At 49.0% G+C, this 22482-nt stretch overlaps 1 protein-coding gene across 2 annotated transcripts in view; it reads left to right on the forward strand.

The window, feature by feature from the left end:
- Position 1: 1 nt before the first annotated feature.
- The window catches only part of LOC134969153 (RING finger protein B-like), a 108417-nt gene continuing 85936 nt past the window's right edge, over positions 2-22482 (forward strand). Inside the window, exons 1-3 of one of the 2 annotated variants that reach the window (XM_063944909.1) lie at positions 2-290; positions 600-785; positions 8515-8611. In XM_063944909.1, the coding sequence (XP_063800979.1) occupies positions 226-290; positions 600-785; positions 8515-8611 (348 nt within the window). In that variant the 5' untranslated portion in view covers positions 2-225. Of the gene's footprint in view, positions 291-396; positions 519-599; positions 786-8514; positions 8612-22482 lie in introns of those variants that run through there. The other variant, XM_063944908.1, reaches the window with a different exon arrangement.

The following is a 22482-nucleotide window of genomic DNA, read 5'->3' on the forward strand; positions in this document are numbered from 1 at the left end:
TGACCGGTGTGACTGGGTGTACTAACTACAGCACTGCAGCTGCCTGCGAAGTTAGGCGGGGACAGTGGGTACAGGCTCCGGCTGTCATGAGTGGGCGTGGTCTCGGATGGCGGGTGATTTGGCCTCGGAGCACTGGGCGCCCTTGTTGGAACTCTATGGCCAATCTGGCGGGAAGCTGATTACATTGCTGCTGGGCAGACGTTGCGGCGGAGTTACCGGCTCAGCATGGAGCGGATCCCGGAGCTGTACGTCCTGTATGATACACGGGAGCCGCCTGTGAGGCTGAGCCGGTAATGCACTGCCACACATTGGGGAAGGGAGGGAGAGGTAATGCATGCCACCTGTGCCTGTGTGTTTCTGCTCTGCCACTTGTCTGCGTGACGTCAGTCAGCCGGGGGATGAAGGTCACTGATGGGACAGGAGCTAAATGGCCGTAGCACGTATATTGTATTTATATGGCGGAGATGGACCCAATATGGTGTTCGCTATGCAGGATTGTCACAGCAGTTTTATGACAGGTGCACTGAGAAGTAATGTCCCCATTAGAAATACATACACCGCTGTACAGTGCTATGTTCACTGTTTTGGGTTATTTTCAGATTGTCGCCTGGCTCCCGGGATACTCCATGCTTTTCAGCCTCGCTGTCACCGCCTATCCCTTCCCAGTTGTTGGTTTTTACTGTAGGAGACTGGTCTGGGTTGTCCCCTGACAGTAGAGTCGATGTCCAACTGGAAGCAAAGGGAGGGGAAGGGATCAGACTGGGCACACTGACATGTGAAACCAGGTAAGGATTTGTTCAATCAACACGTTTATATTGCTTTACTTGTTGAACCCTCGACTTGCTATATATATATATATATATATATATATATATTTCTCTAACGTCCTAGTGGATGCTGGGGACTCCGTCAGGACCATGGGGAATAGCGGCTCCGCAGGAGACAGGGCACAAAAAGTAAGCTTTTAGGATCACATGGTGTGTACTGGCTCCTCCCCCTATGACCCTCCTCCAAGCCTCAGTTAGGTTTTTGTGCCCGTCCGAGCAGGGTGCAATCTAGGTGGCTCTCTTAAAGAGTTGCTTAGAAAAAGTTTTTAGGTTCTTTATTTTCAGTGAGTCCTGCTGGCAACAGGCTCACTGCATCGAGGGACTTAGGGGAGAGAAGTGAACTCACCTGCGTGCAGGATGGATTGGCTTCTTAGGCTACTGGACACCATTAGCTCCAGAGGGAGTCGGAACACAGGTCTCGCCCTGGGGTTCGTCCCGGAGCCGCGCCGCCGACCCCCCTTGCAGATGCTGAAGATTGAAGAGGTCCGGAACCAGGCGGCAGAAGACTTTCAGTCTTCATCAGGTAGCGCACAGCACTGCAGCTGTGCGCCATTGTTGTCAGCACACTTCACACAGCGGTCACGGAGGGTGCAGGGCGCGGGGGGGGGCGCCCTGGGCAGCAATGTATAATACCTGTATGGCGAAAAATACATCACATATAGCCCTTGAGGCTATATGGATGTATTTAACCCCTGCCAGATATCACAGACTCCGGAGAAGAAGCCCGCCGAAAAGGGGGCGGGGCCTATTCTCCTCAGCACACAGCGCCATTTTCCCTCACAGAAATGCTGGTGGGAAGGCTCCCATGCTCTCCCCTGCACTGCACTACAGAAACAGGGTTAAAACAGAGAGGGGGGGCACTGATTTGGCGATATGAATATATATTAAAATGCTATAAGGGAGGAACACTTATATAAAGGTTGTCCCTGTATAATTATAGCGTTTTGGTGTGTGCTGGCAAACTCTCCCTCTATCTCCCCAAAGGGCTAGTGGGTCCTGTCCTCTATCAGAGCATTCCCTATGTGTGTGCTGTATGTCGGTACGTGTGTGTCGACATGTATGAGGAAAATGTTGGTGAGGAGGCGGAGCAAATTGCCTGTAATGGTGATGTCACTCTCTAGGGAGTCGACACCGGAATGGATGGCTTATTTATGGAATTACGTGATAATGTCAACACGCTGCAAGCCGGTTGACGACATGAGACGGCCGGCGAACAAATTAGTACCTCTCCAGGCGTCTCAAACACCGTCAGGGGCTGTAAAACGCCCATTTACCTCAGTCGGTCGACACAGACCCAGACACGGACACTGATTTCAGTGTCGACGGTGAAGAAACAAACGTATTTTCCTTTAGGGCCACACGTTAAGGGCAATGAAGGAGGTGTTACATATTTCTGATACTACAAGTACCACAAAAAAGGGTATTATGTGGGATGTGAAAAAACTACCTGTAGTTTTTCCTGAATCAGATAAATTAAATGAAGTGTGTGATGATGCGTGGGTTTCCCCCGATAGAAAATTATTGGCGGTATACCCTTTCCCGCCAGAAGTTAGGGCGCGTTGGGAAACACCCCTTAGGGTGGATAAGGCGCTCACATGCTTATCAGAACAAGTGGCGGTACCATCTACAGATAGGGCCGTACTTAAGGAGCCAGCTGATAGGAGGCTGGAAAATATCCTAAAAAGTATACACACACATGCTGGTGTTATACTGCGACCAGCGATTGCCTCAGCCTGGATGTGCAGAGCTGAGGTGGCTTGGTCGGATTCCCTGACTAAAAATATTGATACCCTTGACAGGGACAGTATTCTATTGACTATAGAGCATTTAAAGGATGCATTTCTATATATGCGAGATGCGCAGAGGGATATTTGCACTCTGGCATCAAGAGTAAATGCGATGTCCATATCTGCAAGAAGAGGTTTATGGACACGACAGTGGTCAGGTGATGCAGATTCCAAACGGCACAAAGATGTATTGCCGTATAAAGGGGAGGAATTATTTGGGGTCGGTCCATGGGACCTGGTGGCCACGGCAACTGCTGGAAAATCCACCGTTTTTTACCCTAAGTCACATCTCTGCAGAAAAAGACACAGTCTTTTCAGCCTCAGTCCTTTCGTCCCTATAAGAGTCATATCTGCCCAGGGATAGAGGAAAGGGAAGAAGACTGCAGCAGGCAGCCCATTCCCAGGAACAGAAGCCCTCCACCGCTTCTACCAAGTTCTCAGCATGACGCTGGGACCGTACAGGACCCCTGGATCCTACAAGTAGTATCCAAGGGGTACAGATTGGAATGTCGAGACGTTTCCCCCTCGCAGGTTCCTGTAGTCTGCTGTACCAATGTCTCCCTCCGACAGGGAGGCAGTATTGAAAACAATTCACAAGCTGTATTCCCAGCAGGTGATAATAAAATTACCCCTCCTACAACAAGGAAAGGGGTATTATTCCACACTATATGGTGGTACTGAAGCCAGAAGGCTAGGTGAGACCTATTCTAAATCTGAAATATTTGAACACTTACAAAGGTTCAAATCCAGATGCAGTCACTCAGAGCAGTGATAGCGAACCGGGAAGAAGGGGACTATATGGTGTCCCGGGACATCAGGGATGCTTACCTCCATGTCCCAAAATTTGCCTTTCTCACCAAGGGTACCTCAGGTTCGTGGTACAGAACTGTCACTATCAGTTTCAGACGATGCCGTTGGATTGTCCAAGGCACCCCGGGTCCTTACCAAGGTAATGACCGAAATGAGGATTCGTCTTCAAAGAAAATGGACGACCTCCTGATAAGAACAAGGTCCAGAGAACAGTCGGAGGTCGGAGTAGCACTATCTCAAGTAGTTCTACGACAGCACGGGTGGATTCTAAATATTCCAAAACCGCAGTTGTTCCGACGACACGTCTGCTGGTCCTAGGGATGATTCTGGACACAGTCCAGAAAAAGGTGTTTCTCCCAGAGGAGAAAGCCAGGGAGTTATCCGAGCTAATCGGGATCCTCCTAACACCAGGAAAAGTGTCAGTGCATCATTGCACAAGAGTCCTGGTAAAAATGGTGGCTTATTACGAAGCGATTCCATTCGGCAGATTTCACGCAAGAACTCTTCAGTGGGATCTGCTGGACAAATGGTCCGGATCGCATCTTCAGATGCATCAGCGGATAACCCTATATCCAAGGACAAGGGTGTCTCTCCTGTGGTGATTACAGAGTGCTCATCTTCTAGAGGGCCGCAGATTCGGCATTCAGGATTGGATGCTGGTGACCACGGAGGCCAGCCTGTGAGGCTGGGGAGCAGTCACACAGGGAAAAAATTTCCAGGGAGTGTGATCAAGTCTGGAGAATTCTCTCCACATAAATATACTGGAGCTAAGAGCAAATTTATAATGCTCTAAGCTTAGCAAGACCTCTGCTTCAAGGTCAGCCGGTATTGATCCAGTGGGATAACATCACGGCAGTCGCCCACGTAAACAGAAAGGGCGGCACAAGAAGCAGGAGGGCAGTGGCAAAACTGCAAGGATTTTTCGCTAGGCGGAAAATCATGTGATAGCACTGTCAGCAGTGTTCATTCCGGGAGTGGACGACTGGGAAGCAGACTTCCTCAGCAGGCACGACCTCCACTCGGGAGAGTGGGAACTTCATCGGGAAGTTTTCCGCATGATTGTGAACCGTTGGGAAAGACCAAAGGTGGACATGATGGCGTCCCGCCCAAACAAAAAACGGGACAGGTATTGCGCCAGGTCACGAGACCTTCAGGCGATAGCTGTGGACGTCCTGGTAACACCGTGGGTGTAACAGTCGGTGTATGTGTTCCCTCCTCTGCTTCTCATAACCAAGGTATTGAGAATTATAAGACGTAGAGGAGTAAGAACTATACTCGTGGCTCCGGATTGGCCAAGAGGGACTTGGTACCCGGAACTTCAAGAGATGCTCACAGAGGACTAATGGCCTCGGGAGCTAAGAAGGGACTTGCTTCAGCAAGTACCATGTCTGTTCCAAGACTTACCGCGGCTGCGTTTGACGGCAGGGCGGTTGAACGCCGGATCCTAAGGGAAAAGGCATTTCGGAAGAGGTCATACCTACCCTGGTCAAAGCCAGGAAGGAGGTGACCGCACAACGTTATCACCACATGTGGTGAAAATATGTTGCGTGGGTGAGGCCAGGAAGGCCCCACGAAGAAATTTCAACTAGGTCGATTTCTGCACTTCCTGCAAACAGGAGTGTCTATGAGCCTCAAATTGGGGTCCATTAAGGTTCAAGTTTCGGCCCTGTAGATTTTCTTCCAGAAAGAATTGGCTTCGGTTCCTGAAGTCCAGACGTTTGTCAAGGGAGTATTGCATATACAGCCCCTTTTGTGCCTCCAGTGGCACCGTGGGATCTCAACGTAGTGTTGGGATTCCTCAAATCATATTGGTTTGAACCGCTCAAATCTGTGGATTTGAAATATCTCACATGGAAAGTGACCATGCTGTTGGCCCTGGCCTCGGCCAGGCGATTGTCAGAATTGGCGGCTTTATCTTACAAAAGCCCATATTTAATTTTCCATTCGGACAGGGCAGAACTGAGGACTTGTCCCCAGTTTCTTCCTAAGGTGGTGTCAGCGTTTCACCTGAAACAACCTATTGTGGTGCCTGCGGCTACTAGGGACTTGGAGGACTCCAAGTTGCTAGACGTTGTCAGGGCCCTGAAAAATATATGTTTCCAGGACGGCTGGAGTCAGAAAGTCTGACTTGCTGTTTATATTGTATGCACCCAAAAAGCTGGGTGCTCCTGCTTCTAAGCAGACTATTGCTCGTTGGATTTGTAGTACAATTCAGCTTGCACATTCTGTGGCAGGCCTGCCACAGCCAAAATCTGTACATGCCCATTCCACAAGGAAGGTGGGCTCATCTTGGGCGGCTGCCCGAGGGGTCTCGGCTTTACAACTTTGCCGAGCAGCTACGTGGTCAGGGGGGAACACGTTTGTAAAATTCTACAAATTTGATACCCTGGCTGAGGAGGACCTGGAGTTTCTCTCATTCGGTGCTGCAGAGTCATCCGCACTCTCCCGCCCGTTTGGGAGCTTTGGTATAATCCCCATGGTCCTGACGGAGTCCCCAGCATCCACTAGGACGTTAGAGAAAATAAGATTTTACTTACCGATAAATCTATTTCTCGTAGTCCGTAGTGGATGCTGGGGGCCCATCCCAAGTGCGGATTGTCTGCATTACTTGTACATAATTATTGTTACAAAAATCGGGTTATTATTGTTGTGGGCCATCTTTTCAGAGGCTCCTTCGTTGTTATCATACTGTTAACTGGGTTCAAATCACAGGTTGTACGGTGTGATTGGTGTGGCTGGTATGAGTCTTACCCGGGATTCAAGATCCTTCCTTATTGTGTACGCTCGTCCGGGCACAGTACCTAACTGAGGCTTGGAGGAGGGTCATAGGGGGAGGAGCAAGTACACACCATGTGATCCTAAAAGCTTACTTTTTGTGCCCTGTCTCCTGCGGAGCCGCTATTCCCCATGGTCCTGACGGAGTCCCCAGCATCCACTACGGACTACGAGAAATAGATTTATCGGTAAGTAAAATCTTATTATATATATATATATATATATATATATATATATATATATATATATATATATATATATATACTGCAGTGTATAAATAACATTAGTGAGATGCGTTAGAATTTGCAAAATAACTGATGCAATGACATGACCATTAAACATGCCTTTGAATAATCGGAATGTACAAAACTTGGTCTTCTGCCTGTTCTTCAGACTTTGGCCCAGACTTATAAAGCCTTGGAGAGTGATAAATTGGGGTGGTATTCATGTGACCGCCGGTCAGTTGACTGACAGTCGCATGACCTCCTCCACGAGCCCGACGGCTCACTTTCCCGATGGTCGGCATGCCGACCAACAGGGACTATTTCCACTCGTGGGTGTCCACGACACCCATAGAGTGGGAATAGAACCCTGCGGTCGCCACCAATCCCGCAGCGTGGCGAGCCCGCAAGGGGCTTGCTGCACTCGCCCCTCCCCGCCGGGATCCCGGCGTCGGTATGCTGCTGGGATCCCGGCGTCAGTAAGCTGACCGGCGGTCAGGAGACCGCTGGTCAGCCATACTACACCCATAAATTGCATTGTGATAAAATACCAACCAATCAGCTCCAAACTGTCATGTTACAGGCTGTTTGAAAAATGACAGGAGCTAATTGATTGGTACTTTATAGCCCCGTACACACTGGGAGATGTGTGCTGAGCGATCTAGCACAGACCGCTCAGCACACGGCGCAATGTGTGCTGAGCGAGGGGGGTCTGCTCACTTCACACAGCAGTGAAGTGAGTGATCTAGATTTGGCATGCCAAATCTAGAGTGAGCGATAGTGACGCACGAGGCCGTGCATCGCTTTGGGCATACACACTGAGAGATCGTGCTTAATTTCTAAGCAATCTAGTCAGATAGCTTAGAATTGAATCACAGTTCTCTCCATGTGTACCCCCCTTATCACCGTGCAATGTATCACTCTCCAAGGCTTGATAAATCTGGGCCACCATCTATCACCCACTCTTCTGTCTCACATCAAAGTTGCTGTGCATGTATACCATCTACTGGCATATGCTTAATCATAGCAAGCAATAGAAACTTTTAGACAGGTGCAATGGCCGTGATGTACTTCCCAAACAGTGGGATGAAGTCACTTTGTGATTAATTACATTGATAATTTTCTGTCGCTCACCATAGTGATGATTAGCAAAATTAGCAATCTTTGGCTACCATATGAAGGGGTAATATTCAAAGCCAAACATCACATTAGCTCATTGTGCTGAATTATACAGGGCCATCTACCCACCCATTCATGGTAATAAAAACAAAATAATATCCTGACTTACACCTGCGGTTCCACGCCATCTCTCCGCATGCTTCCATACAGTGAATAGCTGTCAGCACTCTGGTGGATAGCTCCAGCTGTCCCCCAACCAGAATGCTGTCTGCTATTCACTGTCTTGCTGCAGGCTGGAAGATAGGTATAGAGGCACAGCACGCCTGTGCTTGAAGGCCCCTAGAATTGTGGGGCACTGGCCAGCTGCCCATTGTTCCTATATATTAAGATGGCCCTTCCCCCATATAGTTCTCACTTAAGGGCCCCGTACACTAGGACGATAATGCCCGATTTCATCCGATTTCGGGCATTTGGCCCAATATATCGGATGAAAGCGGGCATTTTGGAGGTGTATCCGATGCGTGTTCCCGTGAGCATCGGATCGGATCCTCCAGATTGAATGTGCTGCACATTCAATCATGTCTGACTCCGCAGGCATGGCTGGGGTCGCCCCAAGATACATTGTATGCTGTTCTTTTGCGTACGATGTATCTTGGACGATCCTGCCCCCCCCCCCCCCGGGAGGCTGCCGGGGTGATCAACTGCAACAATGTCAGACGGACATGTCGTGTAAGTGTATGGGGCCCTTTACGCTAGACCTCCTAGTCTCTGCCTATGAATAACAATGTGACACACAACTTTGTAATAAAAAGCTGCAATACCTCTCTGTGACTCGTATTTTTATACAGTGGATAAGAAGTAATTGGCAGTGAATCATCTACTGACCAGTCAGGATTTTGTACTTTATTATCGTGCTGGCTGTTGGATAGAATTGGTGTTTATATGTTCTACTCTGCTGTAATTTGGCTCTTATAGATGCTTCTTATGGGAGCGTGGCCCTGCTGATGAGACAACCTGCATGACTGAGGATGGAGTGGGAGAGCTGTGGATCAAGATGGTTCTTCATGGACAGGTGTAAATTACACCTGACCAACACTTTTTATGCCTTAATGTTCAGATGAAATTTCTAGTTTACACGATAATCCGGTTTTATTCCGGAATAACACTTGTTACTTCTGTAGTGAATGTTACAGTGTGTCGTTATTGTTTGGGACTGCGCAAAACAGTGAGGCAAACATATTTAATGCGCATTCTGTGGGGGTAAGATAAAAATCAATTTTTTGCAGCAGGGTACACGGTGTTCCAAAGGGAATACATCGGGGTGTAGAGCGGGATCTTGGATCCAGAGGCACCATCAGGCAAAGCTTTGACTGTCCCAGGATGCATTGGGGCCACCTCTATAATTCAGCCTCCAGTCACTGAGAGCTCAGTTTCGAGTGGTGCCTGCAGGACAGCAGGTCACCTAACAGGCGGGCTGCACTGGGCATCCCTGAAAAAGCTGAAGACTTCAAGGGACGCAGCACTGTTCCCAAGCGGCGTTGCATATTCCCGCGCCTCAGATCCCGGGTACTTGCGGCGGAGACGCTCCAGTTTAGGAAGCACACGGTCGGAGGCGCTCTCCTGGTTCGCGTGGCTGCTACGAAGGGAGGAGGTAAGAGGGTCCCCCAGGCGGAACCAGTCACTAAATTGCATTTCTGTCGCAGTGTAGGGAGACGAACCGCCGGGGGAGGGGCTACAGGTCAAACGCCGACTCCCCTATGCTGGGTCTCACCGCCGGTACTACGGAGCCTTATCAATAGGGGCGTTAGTACACCCGACCTGTACTCCTATGCCCTGGCGGAGATAGTGGGGTCCCTGCTCGGTAACAGTGTCCACGCCAGCGTCGTTGTCCGTCTCCCTAGACTGCGTGGACGCTGGCGTGGACACTGTTACCGAGCAGGGACCCCACTATCTCCGCCAGGACATAGGCGTACAGGTCGGGTGTACTAACGCCCCTATTGATAAGGCTCCGTAGTACCGGCGGTGAGGCCCAGCATAGGGGAGTCGGCGTTTGACCTGTAGCTCCTCCCCCGGCCCAGGGCGCCATCTCACAGATTTCCCCGCCCTGGAGCTGACGCACACTCCCTCAGTTCCTGACAGATATGCTGGGCACCAGCTTCTGAGCATAGCTGCTACTGGTCTCTGGGATTGCAGGGCAAGGTCTCCCCTGTAAACCTGCCTGTCCACAGCGCTGAGACTTAACAGACACTTGAGTATTCTACATGTCTTTTCTCTTACGTTCTAGAGGATGCTGGGGACTCCAAAAGGACCATGGGGTATAGACGGGATCCGCAGGAGCTTGGGCACACTGAAAAGACTTAATCTGGGTGTGAACTGGCTCCTCCCTCTATGCCCCTCCTCCAGACCTCAGTTAGACTTTGTGCCCAGGACTGACTGGACACTCACAGGGGAGCTCTCCTGAGTTTCTCTGGAAAATAGTTTTTGTTAGGTTTTTTATTTTCAGGGAGACCTGCTGGCTACAGGCTCCCTGCAGCGTGGGAGTGAGGGGAGAGAAGCAGACCTACTTCTTCTTAGTTAAGGGCTCTGCTTCTCGGCTACTGGACACCATTAGCTCCAGAGGGTTCGATCACTTGGTGCGCCTAGCTGCTTGTTCCCGGAGCCACGCCGTCATCCCCTCACAGAAGCCAGAAGAAAGAAGTCGGGTGAGTATGAGAAGATCAGAAGACTTCAGGACGGCAGAAGACTTCAGTAACGGAAGGTACAGCACAGCGGTAACGCTGTGCTCCATGCTCCCACACACATCACCAACGGTAGTTACAGGGTGCAGGGCGCTGGGGGGGGGGGGGGCGCCCTGGGCAGCATGTTACTGAGGTCGGGGACCGGCAGAAGGCTTTCGGTGCCTCGGCACCGTTTCTTAAACCCCCGCCGGCATTTTTTTCATTTTCAAATTTGGCGCGCCGGGAAGGGGGTGGAGCTTCGTCCCGCGGCTCACAGGCGCCATCTTCTCCTTCAACACGCGGCTGAAGGAGACGCTGCCGGGACCTCCACATTCCTCTCACAAGTAACGGGGAGATATTCAGAAGGGGGGGGGGACGCAGTGTGCTGCTTCTTATCATTATAAATTAAGCAGCGCTGGGTACATATATCTTTTGTCGGGATATATGGGCGCTGGGGTGTGAGCTGGCATTTTCCCTCTGTGTCCTCTATCTGGGCTTCATTGTGGGCCTGTCACCTAGCTGGGACGTTCTGTGTGTATCTGTGTGTCGGTACTACGTGTCGGCATGTCTGAGGCTGAATGTTATTCACCAGAGGAGGTTATTGGGGGAGCGAATGCGGGGCTAGATTTGGGACTGTCGACGCAGCCGACACCTGATTTACTCGCATTACTCAGTACGATAAATTCGAATGTAGCTTCTTTATCAAAGAGGTTGGATAAGTCTGAGTCACAGACACAGGTGGAAAAAGTCCATGGAAGAGGCTTTGTCTCAGGTACAGACCCCATCTGGGTCGCAAAAGCGGCCATTTACTCAAGTGGTAGATACGGATACCGACACTGACTCTGATTCCGAGGTCGATTTCACTGAGGCTGCTTTACATCCACGATTAGTTAAAAGTATTCAGTACATGATTGTGGCTATAAAAGATGTTTTACACATTTCTGATGAATCTGCGGTACAGGAAACAAGGATTTGCTTGTTTAAGGAAAAAAAACCTGATGTGAAGTTTCCCCCCTCTCATGAAATGAATACTCTTTGTGAAAAGGCTTGGGAGTCGCCGAATAAGAGGTGGCAGATTCCCAAGAGGATTTACATGGCATATCCGTTCCCCCTCTGATGACAGGGAAAAATGGGAGGCGTCTCCAAATGTTGACAAAGCTCTATCTCGCTTGTCTAAGAAAGTGGCGCTTCCGTCTCCTGACACGGCAGCTCTCAAAGATCCGGCGGATCGCAAGCTGGAGACGTCTCTGAAGTCCATTTTCGCTAATTCGGGTGCATTGCTCAGACCTGCTGTGGCGTCGGTATGGGTGAGTAGTGCTATTGCTAAATGGGCTGAGAATTTAGCTAATGATATGGATACCCTTGATAAAGATAATGTTCTTTTGACTCTTGGTTATATCAAGGACGCTGCAGATTACCTGAAGGATGCGGCGAGGGATGTCTGTCTCTTGGGATCAAGAGCCAATGCCATGTCGATATCAGCCAGGAGGGTGTTGTGGATCCATCAATGGAATGCTGATGCCGACTCCAAGAGGCCTATGGAAGCGTTACCCTTCAAAGGTACTGTCTTGTTTGGGGACGGCTTGGCTGACCTGGTCTCGACCGTGACTGCGGGTAAGTCCTCTTCCTTATGTTCCCACACAACAGAAAAAGGCACCACATCAACAAATGCAGTCCTATCGTCACAATAAATACAGGCGTGGAAAAGGTTCGTCCTTCCTCGCTTCAAAAGGTAGAGGAAGGGGAAGGAAACCACCTGCAGTGTCAGGCGCCCAGGACCAAAAGTCCTCCCCTGCTACTACCAAGTCCACCGCATGACGCTGGGGCTTCCCTGGGGGAGTCCGGACCGGTGGGGGGCCGTCTACAAATATTCAGTCAGGTCTGGATTCAATCAGACCTGGATCCTTGGGTCCTAGAGATTGTGTCTCAGGGATACAACCTGGAGTTTCGGGAGATACCCCCTCACCGGTTCTTCATTTCGGCGTTACCAGTAGCTCTTCCGGACAGGGAGGTGGTGCTGGCAGCGATACAAAAATTGTGTCTTCAGCGGGTCATTGTTCCCGTTCCCTCGTCCCAACGGGGGGAGGGGTTCTACTCGAGCCTCTTTGTGGTGCCGAAACCGGACGGTTCGGTCAGACCAATTCTAAATCTAAAATCCCTCAATCCATACTTGAAAGTTTTCAAGTTCAAGATGGAATCTGCGAGAAAAAAAAAAAAATTGTATAGTAGGCTGCGCTGTGATGTAAAGCTGCTCAGGTTGTTTAGAGGTGAGTTGTTAGGATTTTATCTTAGACCGAGCGCTGTCTGTTCTAATGTTTTATGCAATGTGTGGCAACTAAAAAATTATATGCAATGTGTAACAACCAAAAATAATAAAATAAAATGAAAATCTAATTGAAGAAAAAAAAAAAATTTTTTTTTTTATAATATCGAAGAAAATATAAATGAAATAAAAATAAAAATAAAAATGAAAATAAAGATGAAAATAAAATTAAAATAAAATTATAAATAAAATAAATTTAAAAATAAAAATAAAAAAGAGAGGGTTCCTAACCCTCTCTTTTATTTTTATTTTTAAATTTATTTTATTTATTTTTAATTTTATTTTAATTTTATTTTCATTTTTATTTTTATTTCATTTATATTTTCTTCGATATTATAAAAAAAAAAAAAATTTTTTTTTTTTTTTTTTTTTTTTTTTTTTCCAATTAGATTTTCATTTTATTTTATTATTTTTGGTTGTTACACATTGCATATAATTTTTTAGTTGCCACACATTGCATAAAACATTAGAACAGACAGCGCTCGGTCTAAGATAAAATCAAGATGGAATCTCTTCGAGCGGTAATTGCCAGCCTGGAAGGGGGGGATTTTATGGCGTCAGTCGACATAAAGGATGCCTACTTACATGTACCGATATGTCCTTCACATCAGGCCTTCCTCAGGTTTGCGATACAGGATTCTCATTACCAATTTCAGACGTTGCCGTTTGGGCTTTCCACGGCTCCGAGGATTTTCACCAAAGTCATGGCGGAAATGATGGTTCTCCTTTGCAAACAAGGGGTTACAATTATCCCGTACTTGGACGATCTCCTGATAAAGGCGAGATCCAAGGAACGGTTGCTGAGAAGTGTAAATTTGTCACTGTCGGTTCTGCGACAGCACGGTTGGGTACTCAATTTGCCAAAATCTCAGTTGATTCCGACCACTCGGCTGCCTTTTCTGGGCATGATTATGGACACGGATTTACAGAAAGTATTTCTTCAAGAAGAAAAAGCACTGGAACTGCAGACGATGGTCGGGGAACTTCTGAGGCCGACGAGTGTGTCGATCCATCACTGTACTCGGGTTCTGGGGAAAATGGTTGCGGCGTACGAAGCCATTCTATTTGGCAGGTTTCATGCCCGGGTGTTTCAGTGGGACTTGCAGAGCAAATGGTCCGGGTCTCACCTGCACATGCACCGGAAGATAAGTCTATCTCCCAGAGCCAGAATTTCTCTCCTGTGGTGGCTACAAAGTCCTCACCTCCTAGGGGGACGCTGGTTCGGTATCCAGGATTGGGTACTTCTGACAACAGATGCAAGTCTCCGGGGCTGGGGCGCAGTCACCCAAGGAAGGAACTTCCAGGGGAAATGGTCGCTCCAGGAAGCTTGTCTCCACATAAATGTTCTCGAGTTAAGAGCCATTTGCAACGGCCTGCTGCAAGCAAGAAGCCTTCTTCAGGGTCGACCTGTCCTGGTACAGTCAGGCAACATCACAGCGGTGGCACATATAAACCGTCAAGGCGGAACAAGGAGCAGAGCGGCAATGGCGGAGGCCACAAGAATACTTCGCTGGGCTGAAAAACACGTGAGCGCCCTGTCAGCAGTCTTCCTACCGGGAGTGGACAACTGGAAAGCAGGTTTCCTCAGCAGACATGATCTCCGTCCGGGAGAGTGGGCTCTTCACCAAGAGGTATTTGCAGAGGTGACAAAACGTTGGGGAATTCCGTTGATCGACATGATGGCGTCTCGTCTCAACAAGAAGCTCCCGAGGTATTGTTCCAGGTCAAGGGACCCCCAAGCCAGTGCAGTGGACGCCCTGGTGTCTCCGTGGGTGTTCCAGTCGGTGTATGTGTTCCCTCCACTTCCTCTCATTGCTAAGGTACTGAGGATCATTCGACGAGCAAGGGTTAAGTCGATTCTCGTCGTTCCAGGTTGGCCAAGAAGGGCCTGGTACCCGGATCTTCAGGAATTACTGGTGGAAGATCCTTGGCCGCTTCCTCTAAGAGAGGACCTGTTGTTGCAGGGTCCATGCGTGTTTCCAGACTTACCGCGGCTGCGTTTGACGGCATGGAGGTTGAGCGCCAGATCTTAGCTCGTAAGGGTATCCCCAGGGAGGTCATTCCAACTGTCATTAAGGCTAGGAAGGAGGTTACGGAGAAACATTATCACCGTATTTGGAGAAAGTATGTTTCCTGGTGTGAGTCTAAAATGGCTCCTGCGGAAGATTTTCACTTGGGGCGCTTTCTCCACTTTTTACAGGCGGGAGTAGACGCAGGCCTGAAATTAGGTTCCATCAAAGTGCAGATTTCGGCTTTGTCTATTTTCTTTCAAAAAGAATTAGCTGTCCTCCCAGAGGTTCAGACTTTTGTGAAAGGAGTAATGCATATCAATCCTCTGTTTGTGCCTCCTGTAGCTCCATGGGAGCTTGATGTGGTCTTACGGTTTCTCATGTCTTCCTGGTTTGAACCTTTTGCGTAAGGTTGAATTTAAATTTCTCACTTGGAAGGTAGTTATGCTGTTGGCGCTGGGGTCTGCCAGGCGGGTGTCAGAGTTGGCGGCCTTATCTCATAAGAGCCCGTACTTGATTTTTCATTCGGATAGGGCGCAATTGAGAACTCGTCAACAATTTCTGCCGAAGGTGGTTTCTTCATTTCACATTAACCAACCTATTGTGGTCCCGGTGGCTACGGAGGCTGTGGCGATTCCAAAATCTCTGGATGTTGTAAGAGCGTTGAAGATTTACGTCACTAGGACAGCTGTTGCCAGAAAAACTGAGGCGCTTTTTGTCTTGTATGCTTCCAACAAAATTGGTCATCCTGCTTCAAAACAGTCTATTGCACGCTGGATTTGTAGTACGATTCAGCAGGCTCATTCTTCGGCCGGACTACCGGTGCCGAAGTCAGTAAAAGCCCATTCTACCAGAAACGTGGGCTCATCTTGGGCGGCTGCCCGAGGCGTCTCGGCGTTACAGCTTTGCCGAGCAGCTACTTGGTCGGGTTCAAACACTTTTGCGAAGTTCTATAAGTTTGATACCCTGGCTGATGAGGACCTTGCGTTTGCTCAGTCGGTGCTGCAGAGTCGTCCGCACTCTCCCGCCCGTTCTGGAGCTTTGGTATAAACCCCATGGTCCTTTTGGAGTCCCCAGCATCCTCGAGGACGTAAGAGAAAATAGGATTTTTGTACTTTGGTACACTGCAGCTGTGCGCCATTGCTCCTCATGTACACCTCACACTCCGGTCACTGATGGGTGCTGGGGGGGGGCGCCCTGAGCAGCAATAAAAACACATTGGCTGGCAAAATAATCACAATATATAGCCCCAGAGGCTATATATGTGATAAATACCCCTGCCAGAATCCATAAAAAAGCGGGAGAAAAGTCAGCGGAAAAGGGGCGGAGCTATCTCCCTCAGCACACTGGCGCCATTTTCTCTTCACAGTGCAGCTGGAAGACAGCTCCCCAGGCTCTCCCCTGTAGTTTGCAGGCTCAAAGGGTTAAAAAGAGAGGGGGGGGGGCACTAAATTTAGGCGCAATATTGTATATACAAGCAGCTATTGGGAAAAATTCACTCAATATAGTGTTAATCCCTAAATTTTATATAGCGCTCTGGTGTGTGCTGGCATACTCTCTCTCTGTCTCCCCAAAGGGCTGTGTGGGGTCCTGTCCTCAGTCAGAGCATTCCCTGTGTGTGTGCGGTGTGTCGGTACGGCTGTGTCGACACGTTTGATGAGGAGGCTTAGGTGGTGGCAGAGCAGATGCCGATAAATGTGATGTCGCCCCCTGTGGGGCCGACACCAGAGTGGATGGATAGGTGGAAGGTATAAACCGACAGTGTCAACTCCTTATATAAAAGGCTGGATGACGTAACAGCTGTGGGACAGCCGGCTTTTCAGCCCGCGCCTGCCCAGGCGTCTCAAAGGCCATCAGGGGCTCAAAAACGCCCGCTCCCTCAGATGGCAGACACAGATGTCGACACGGAGTCTGACTCCAGTGTCGACGAGGTTGAAACATATACACAATCCACTAGGAACATCCGTTACATGATCCCGGCAATAAAAAATGTGTTACACATTTCTGACATTAACCCAAGTACCACTAAAAAAGGGTTTTATGTTTGGGGAGAAAAAGCAGGCAGTGTTTTGTTCCCCCATTAAATGAGTGAATGAAGTGTGAAAAAGCGTGGGTTCCCCCGATAAGAAACTGGTAATTTCTAAAAAGTTACTGATGGCGTACCCTTTCCCGCCAGAGGATAAGTTACGCTGGGAGATATCCCCTAGGGTGGATAAGGCGCTCACACGTTTGTCAAAAAAGGTGGCACTGCCGTCTTAGGATACGGCCACTTTGAAGGTACCTGCTGATAAAAAGCAGGAGGCTATCCTGAAGTCTATATTTACACACTCAGGTACTAGACTGAGACCTACAGATAGTGCTGCCGCAGTGTGGTCTGTGACCCTGTCAAACAGGGATACTATTTTGCGAACATAAGAGCATATTAAAGACGTAGTCTTATATATGAGGGATGCACAGAGGGATATTTTGCCGGCTGGCATCCAGAATTAATGCAATGTCCATTCTGTCAGGAGGGTATTAGAGACCCGACACTGAACAGGTGATGCTGACTTTAAAAGGCACATAGAGCCTTATAAGGGTGAGGAATTGTTTGGGGATGGTCTCTGGGACCTCGTATCCACAGCAACAGCTGGGAAGAATTTTTTTTACCTCAGGTTTCCTCACAGCCTAAGAAAGCACTGTATTATCAGGTACAGTCCTTTCGGCTTCAGAAAAGCAAGCGGGTCAAAGGCGCTTCCTTTCTGCACAGAGACGAGGGAAAAAGCTGCACCAGTCAGCCAGTTCCCAGAATCAAAATTCTTCCCCTGCTTCCTCTGAGTCCACCGCATGACGCGGGGGCTCCACAGGCGTACCCAGGTACGGTGGGGGGCCGCCTCAAAAATTTCAGCGATCAGTGGGCTCGCTCACAGGTGGATCCCTGGATCCTTCAAGTAGTATCTCGGGTACAAGCTGGAATTCGAGGCGTCTCCCCCCCCCCCGCCGTTTCCTCAAATCTGCCTTGCCGACAACTCCCTCAGGCAGGGAGGCTGTGCTAGAGGCAATTCACAAGCTGTATTCCCAGCAGGTGATAGTCAAGGTGCCCCTACTTCAACAAAGACGGGGTTACTATTCCACACTGTTTGTGGTACCGAAACCGGACGGTTTGGTGAGACCCATTTTAAATTTGAAATCCTTGAACACATACATAAAAAAATTCAAGTTCAAGATGGAATCGCTCAGGGCGGTTATTGCAAGCCTGGAGGAGGGGGATTACATGGTATCCCTGGACATCAAGGATGCTTACCTACATGTCCCCATTTACCATCCTCACCAGGAGTACCTCAGATTTGTGGTACAGGATTGCCATTACCAATTCCAAACACTGCCGTTTGGACTGTCCACGGCACCGAGGGTCTTTACCAAGGTAATGGCAGAAATGATGATACTCCTTCGAAAAAAGGGAGTTTTAATTATCCCGTACTTGGACGATCTCCTTATAAAAGCGAGGTCCAAGGAGCAGTTGTTGGTCGGAGTAGCACTATCTCGGTAAGTGCTACAACAGCACGGATGGATTCTAAACATTCCAAAGTCACAGCTGGTTCCTACCACACGCCTACTGTTCCTGGGGATGGTTCTGGACACAGAACAGAAAAAAGTGTTTCTCTATCGTCCTAAGTGGATGCTGGGGTTCCTGAAAGGACCATGGGGAATAGCGGCTCCGCAGGAGACAGGGCACAAAAAAGTAAAGCTTTTACCAGATCAGGTGGTGTGCACTGGCTCCTCCCCCTATGACCCTCCTCCAGACTCCAGTTAGATTTTGTGCCCGAACGAGAAGGGTGCAATCTAGGTGGCTCTCCTAAAGAGCTGCTTAGAGAAAGTTTAGCTTAGGTTTTTTACTTTACAGTGAGTCCTGCTGGCAACAGGATCACTGCAACGAGGGACTTAGGGGAGAAGTAGTGAACTCACCTGCGTGCAGAGTGGATTTGCTGCTTGGCTACTGGACACTAGCTCCAGAGGGACGATCACAGGTACAGCCTGGATGGTCACCGGAGCCGCGCCGCCGGCCCCCTTGCAGACGCTGAAGAGAGAAGAGGTCCAAAATCGGCGGCTGAAGACTCCTGAGTCTTCATAAAGGTAGCGCACAGCACTGCAGCTGTGCGCCATTTTCCTCTCAGCACACTTCACACAACAGTCACTGAGGGTGCAGAGCGCTGGGGGGGGCGCTCTGAGAGGCAAATAAAAACCTTATTAGAGGCAAAAAATACCTCACATATAGCCCACAGAGGCTATATGGAGATATTTAACCCCTGCCTAACTTCAAAAATAGCGGGAGACGAGCCCGCCGTAAAAGGGGCGGGGCCTATCTCCTCAGCACACAGCGCCATTTTCTCTCACAGAAAAGCTGGAGAGAAGGCTCCCAGGCTCTCCCCTGCACTGCACTACAGTAACAGGGTTAAAACAGAGAGGGGGGGCACTGATTTTGGCGATATTGTATATATATAAAAGATGCTATAAGGGAGAAACACTTATATAAGGTTGTCCCTATATAATTATAGCGTTTTTGGTGTGTGCTGGCAGACTCTCCCTCTGTCTCCCCAAAGGGCTAGTGGGTCCTGTCCTCTGTCAGAGCATTCCCGGTGTGTGTGCTGTGTGTCGGTACGTGTGTGTCGACATGTATGAGGACGATGTTGGTGAGGAGGCGGAGAAATTGCCTGTAATGGTGATGTCACTCTCTAGGGAGTCGACACCGGAATGGATGGCTTATTTAGAGAATTACGTGAGAATGTCAACACGCTGCAAGGTCGGTTGACGACATGAGACGGCCGACAATCTATTAGGACCGGTCCAGGCGTCTCAGAAACACCGTCAGGGGTTTTAAAAACGCCCATTTACCTCAGTCGGTCGACACAGACACAGACACGGACACTGAATACAGTGTCGACGGTGAATAAACAAACGTATTTCTCATTAGGGCCACACGTTAAGGGCAATGAAGGAGGTGTTACGTGTTTCTGATACTACAAGTACCACAAGAAAGGGTATTATGTGGGAGTGGAAAAAACTACCTGTAGTTTTTCCTGAATCAGATAAAATAAAATGAAGTGTGTGATGATGCGTAGGGTTACCCCGATAGCAAATATTGGCGTTATACCCTTTCCCGCCAGAAATTAGGGTACGTTGGGAAACACCCCTTAGGGTGATAAGGCGCTCACACGCTTATCAAGTGGCGTTACCGTCTCCAGATACGGCCGCCCTCAAGGAGCCAGCTGATAGGAAGCTGAAAAAATATCCTAAAAAGTATATACACACATACGTTGGTTATACTGCGACCAGCGATCGCCATCAGCCTGGAGATGCAGTGCTGGGTTGGCTTGGTCGGATTCCCTGACTGAAAATATTTTATTCATGTAGAGCATTTAATAGGATGCATTCTATATATATGTATGTGAGATGCACAGAGGGATATTTGCTCTCTGGCATCAAGATAAGTGCGTTGTCCATATCTCCCAGAAGATGTCAGGGACACGACAGTGGTCAGGTGATACAGATCCCATACGGCAGATGGAAGTATTGCTGTATAAAGGGAAGGAGTTATTTGGGGGTCGGTCCATCGGACCTGGGGACCACAGCAACAGCTGGGAAAACCTTTTTTACCCCAAGTTACATCTCAGCTAAAAAAGACACCGTCTTTTCAGCCTCAATCTTTCCTTTCCCATGAGGGCATGCAGGCAAAAGGCCAGTCATATCTGCCCAGACATAGAGGTAAGGGAAGTAGACTGCAGCAGGCAGCCCTTTCCCAGGAAAAGAAGCCCTCCACCGCGTCTGCCAAGTCCTCAGCATGACGCTGGGGCCGTGCAAGCGGACTCAAGGTGGGGGGGTAGTCTCAAGAGTCTCAGGGCGCAGTGGGATCACTCGCAAGTTGACCCCTAGATCGTACGAGTATTATCCCAGGGGTAAAGATTGGAGAGTCGAGACATCTTCTCCTCGCAGGTTCCTGAAGTCTGCTTTACCAACGGCTCCCTCCGACAGGGAGGCAGCATTGGAAACAATTCACAAGCTGTATATCCAGCAGGTGATAATCAAAGTACCCCTCCTACGACAAGGAAAAGGGTATTATTTTTCCACACTATATTGTGGTACTGAAGCCAGACGGCTTGGTGACACATAGTCTAAATCTAAAATGTTTTGAACACTTACATAAAAGGTTCAAATCGAGATAAAGTCACTCAGAGCAGTGATAGCGAACCGGAAAAAAGGGGACTATATGGTGTCCCTGGACATCAAGGATTACCTCCATGTCCAAATTTTGTCCTTCTCATCAAGGGTACCTCTGGTTCGTGGTACAGAACTGTCAATATCAGTTTCAGACGATGCCGTTTGAATTATCCACGGCACCCCGGGCCTTTTTACCAAGGTAATGGCCGAAAAGATGTTTCTTCAAAGAAAAAAGGCATCTAAATTATCCCTTACTTGCACGACCTAAAAAGGGCAAGTTCCAGAGAACAGTTGGAGGTCGGAAGAGCACTATCTAAAGTAGTTCTTCGACGGCACGACTGGATTCTAAATATTCCAAGAATCGCAGCTGTTTTCCGACGATACGTCTGCTGTTCCTAGGGATGATTCTGGACACGGTTCAGAAAAAGGTTTTTCTTCCCGAGGAAAAAGCCAAGGAGTTATCCGACCTGTCAGGAACCTCCTAAAACCAGGAAAGGTGTCTGTACATCAATGCACAAGAGTCCTGGGAAAAATGGTGGCTTTTTACGAAGCAATTCCATTCGGCAGATTCCATGCAAGAATTTTCCAAAGGGATCTGTTGGACAAATGGTCAGGGTCGCATCCTCAGATGCACCTGCGAATAACCCGGTCGCCAAGGACAAGGGTATATCTTCTGTGGTGGTTGCAAAAGGCTCATCTATTGGAGGGCCGCAGATTCGGCATACAGGATTTGATCCTGGTGACCACGGACGCCAGCCTGAGAGGTTGGGGAGCAGTCACACAAGGAAGAAACTTCCAGGGGGTATGGACGAACCTGGAAAAGTCTCTTCACATAAACATTCTGGTACTAAGAGCAATCTAAAATGCTCTAAGCCAGGCGGAACCACTCCTGCAAGGAAAACCGGTGTTGATTCAGTCGGACAACATCACGGCGGTCGCCCATGTAAACAGACAGGGCGGCACAAGAAGCAGGAGTGCAATGGCAGAAGCTGCCAAGATTCTTCGCTGGGCGGAGAATCACGTAATAGCACTGTCAGCAGTGTTCTTCCCGGGCGTGGACAACTGGGAAGCAGACTTCCTCAGCAGACACGATATTCACCCGGGAGAGGGGGGTCTTCATCCAGAAGTCTTCCACATGCTAATAAACTGTTGGGAAAGACCAATGGTAGACATGATGGCGTCTCGCCTCAACAAGAAACTGGACAAGTATTGCGCCAGGTCAAGAGATCCACAGGCAATAGCTGTGGACGCACTGGTAACACCTTGGGTGTACAAATCAGTATATGTGTTTCCTCCTCTGCCTCTCATACCAAAGGTATTGAAGATTATACGGTGAGGAGGAGTAAGAACAATACTAGTGGCTCCGGATGGCCAAGAAGGACTTGGTACCCGGAACTTCAAGAGTTGGTCACGGACGACCCGTGCCCTCTACTTCTGAGAAGGGACCTGCTACAACAGGGTCCCTGTCTCTTTCAAGACTTACCGCGGCTGCGTTTGACGGCATGGCGGTTGAACGCCAGATCCTAAAAGGGAAAGGCATTCCAGAAGAAGTCATTCCTACCTTGATTAAGGCAAGGAAGGAAGTCACCGCGAAACTTTATCACCGCATTTGGCGAAAATATGTCGCGTGGTGCGAGGATCGGAGTGTTCCGACGGAGGAATTTCAACTGGGTCGTTTCCTACATTTCCTACAATCAGG

The sequence above is a fragment of the Pseudophryne corroboree genome, chromosome 11, assembly GCF_028390025.1.
Source record: "Pseudophryne corroboree isolate aPseCor3 chromosome 11, aPseCor3.hap2, whole genome shotgun sequence".
NCBI lineage: Eukaryota > Metazoa > Chordata > Amphibia > Anura > Myobatrachidae > Pseudophryne > Pseudophryne corroboree.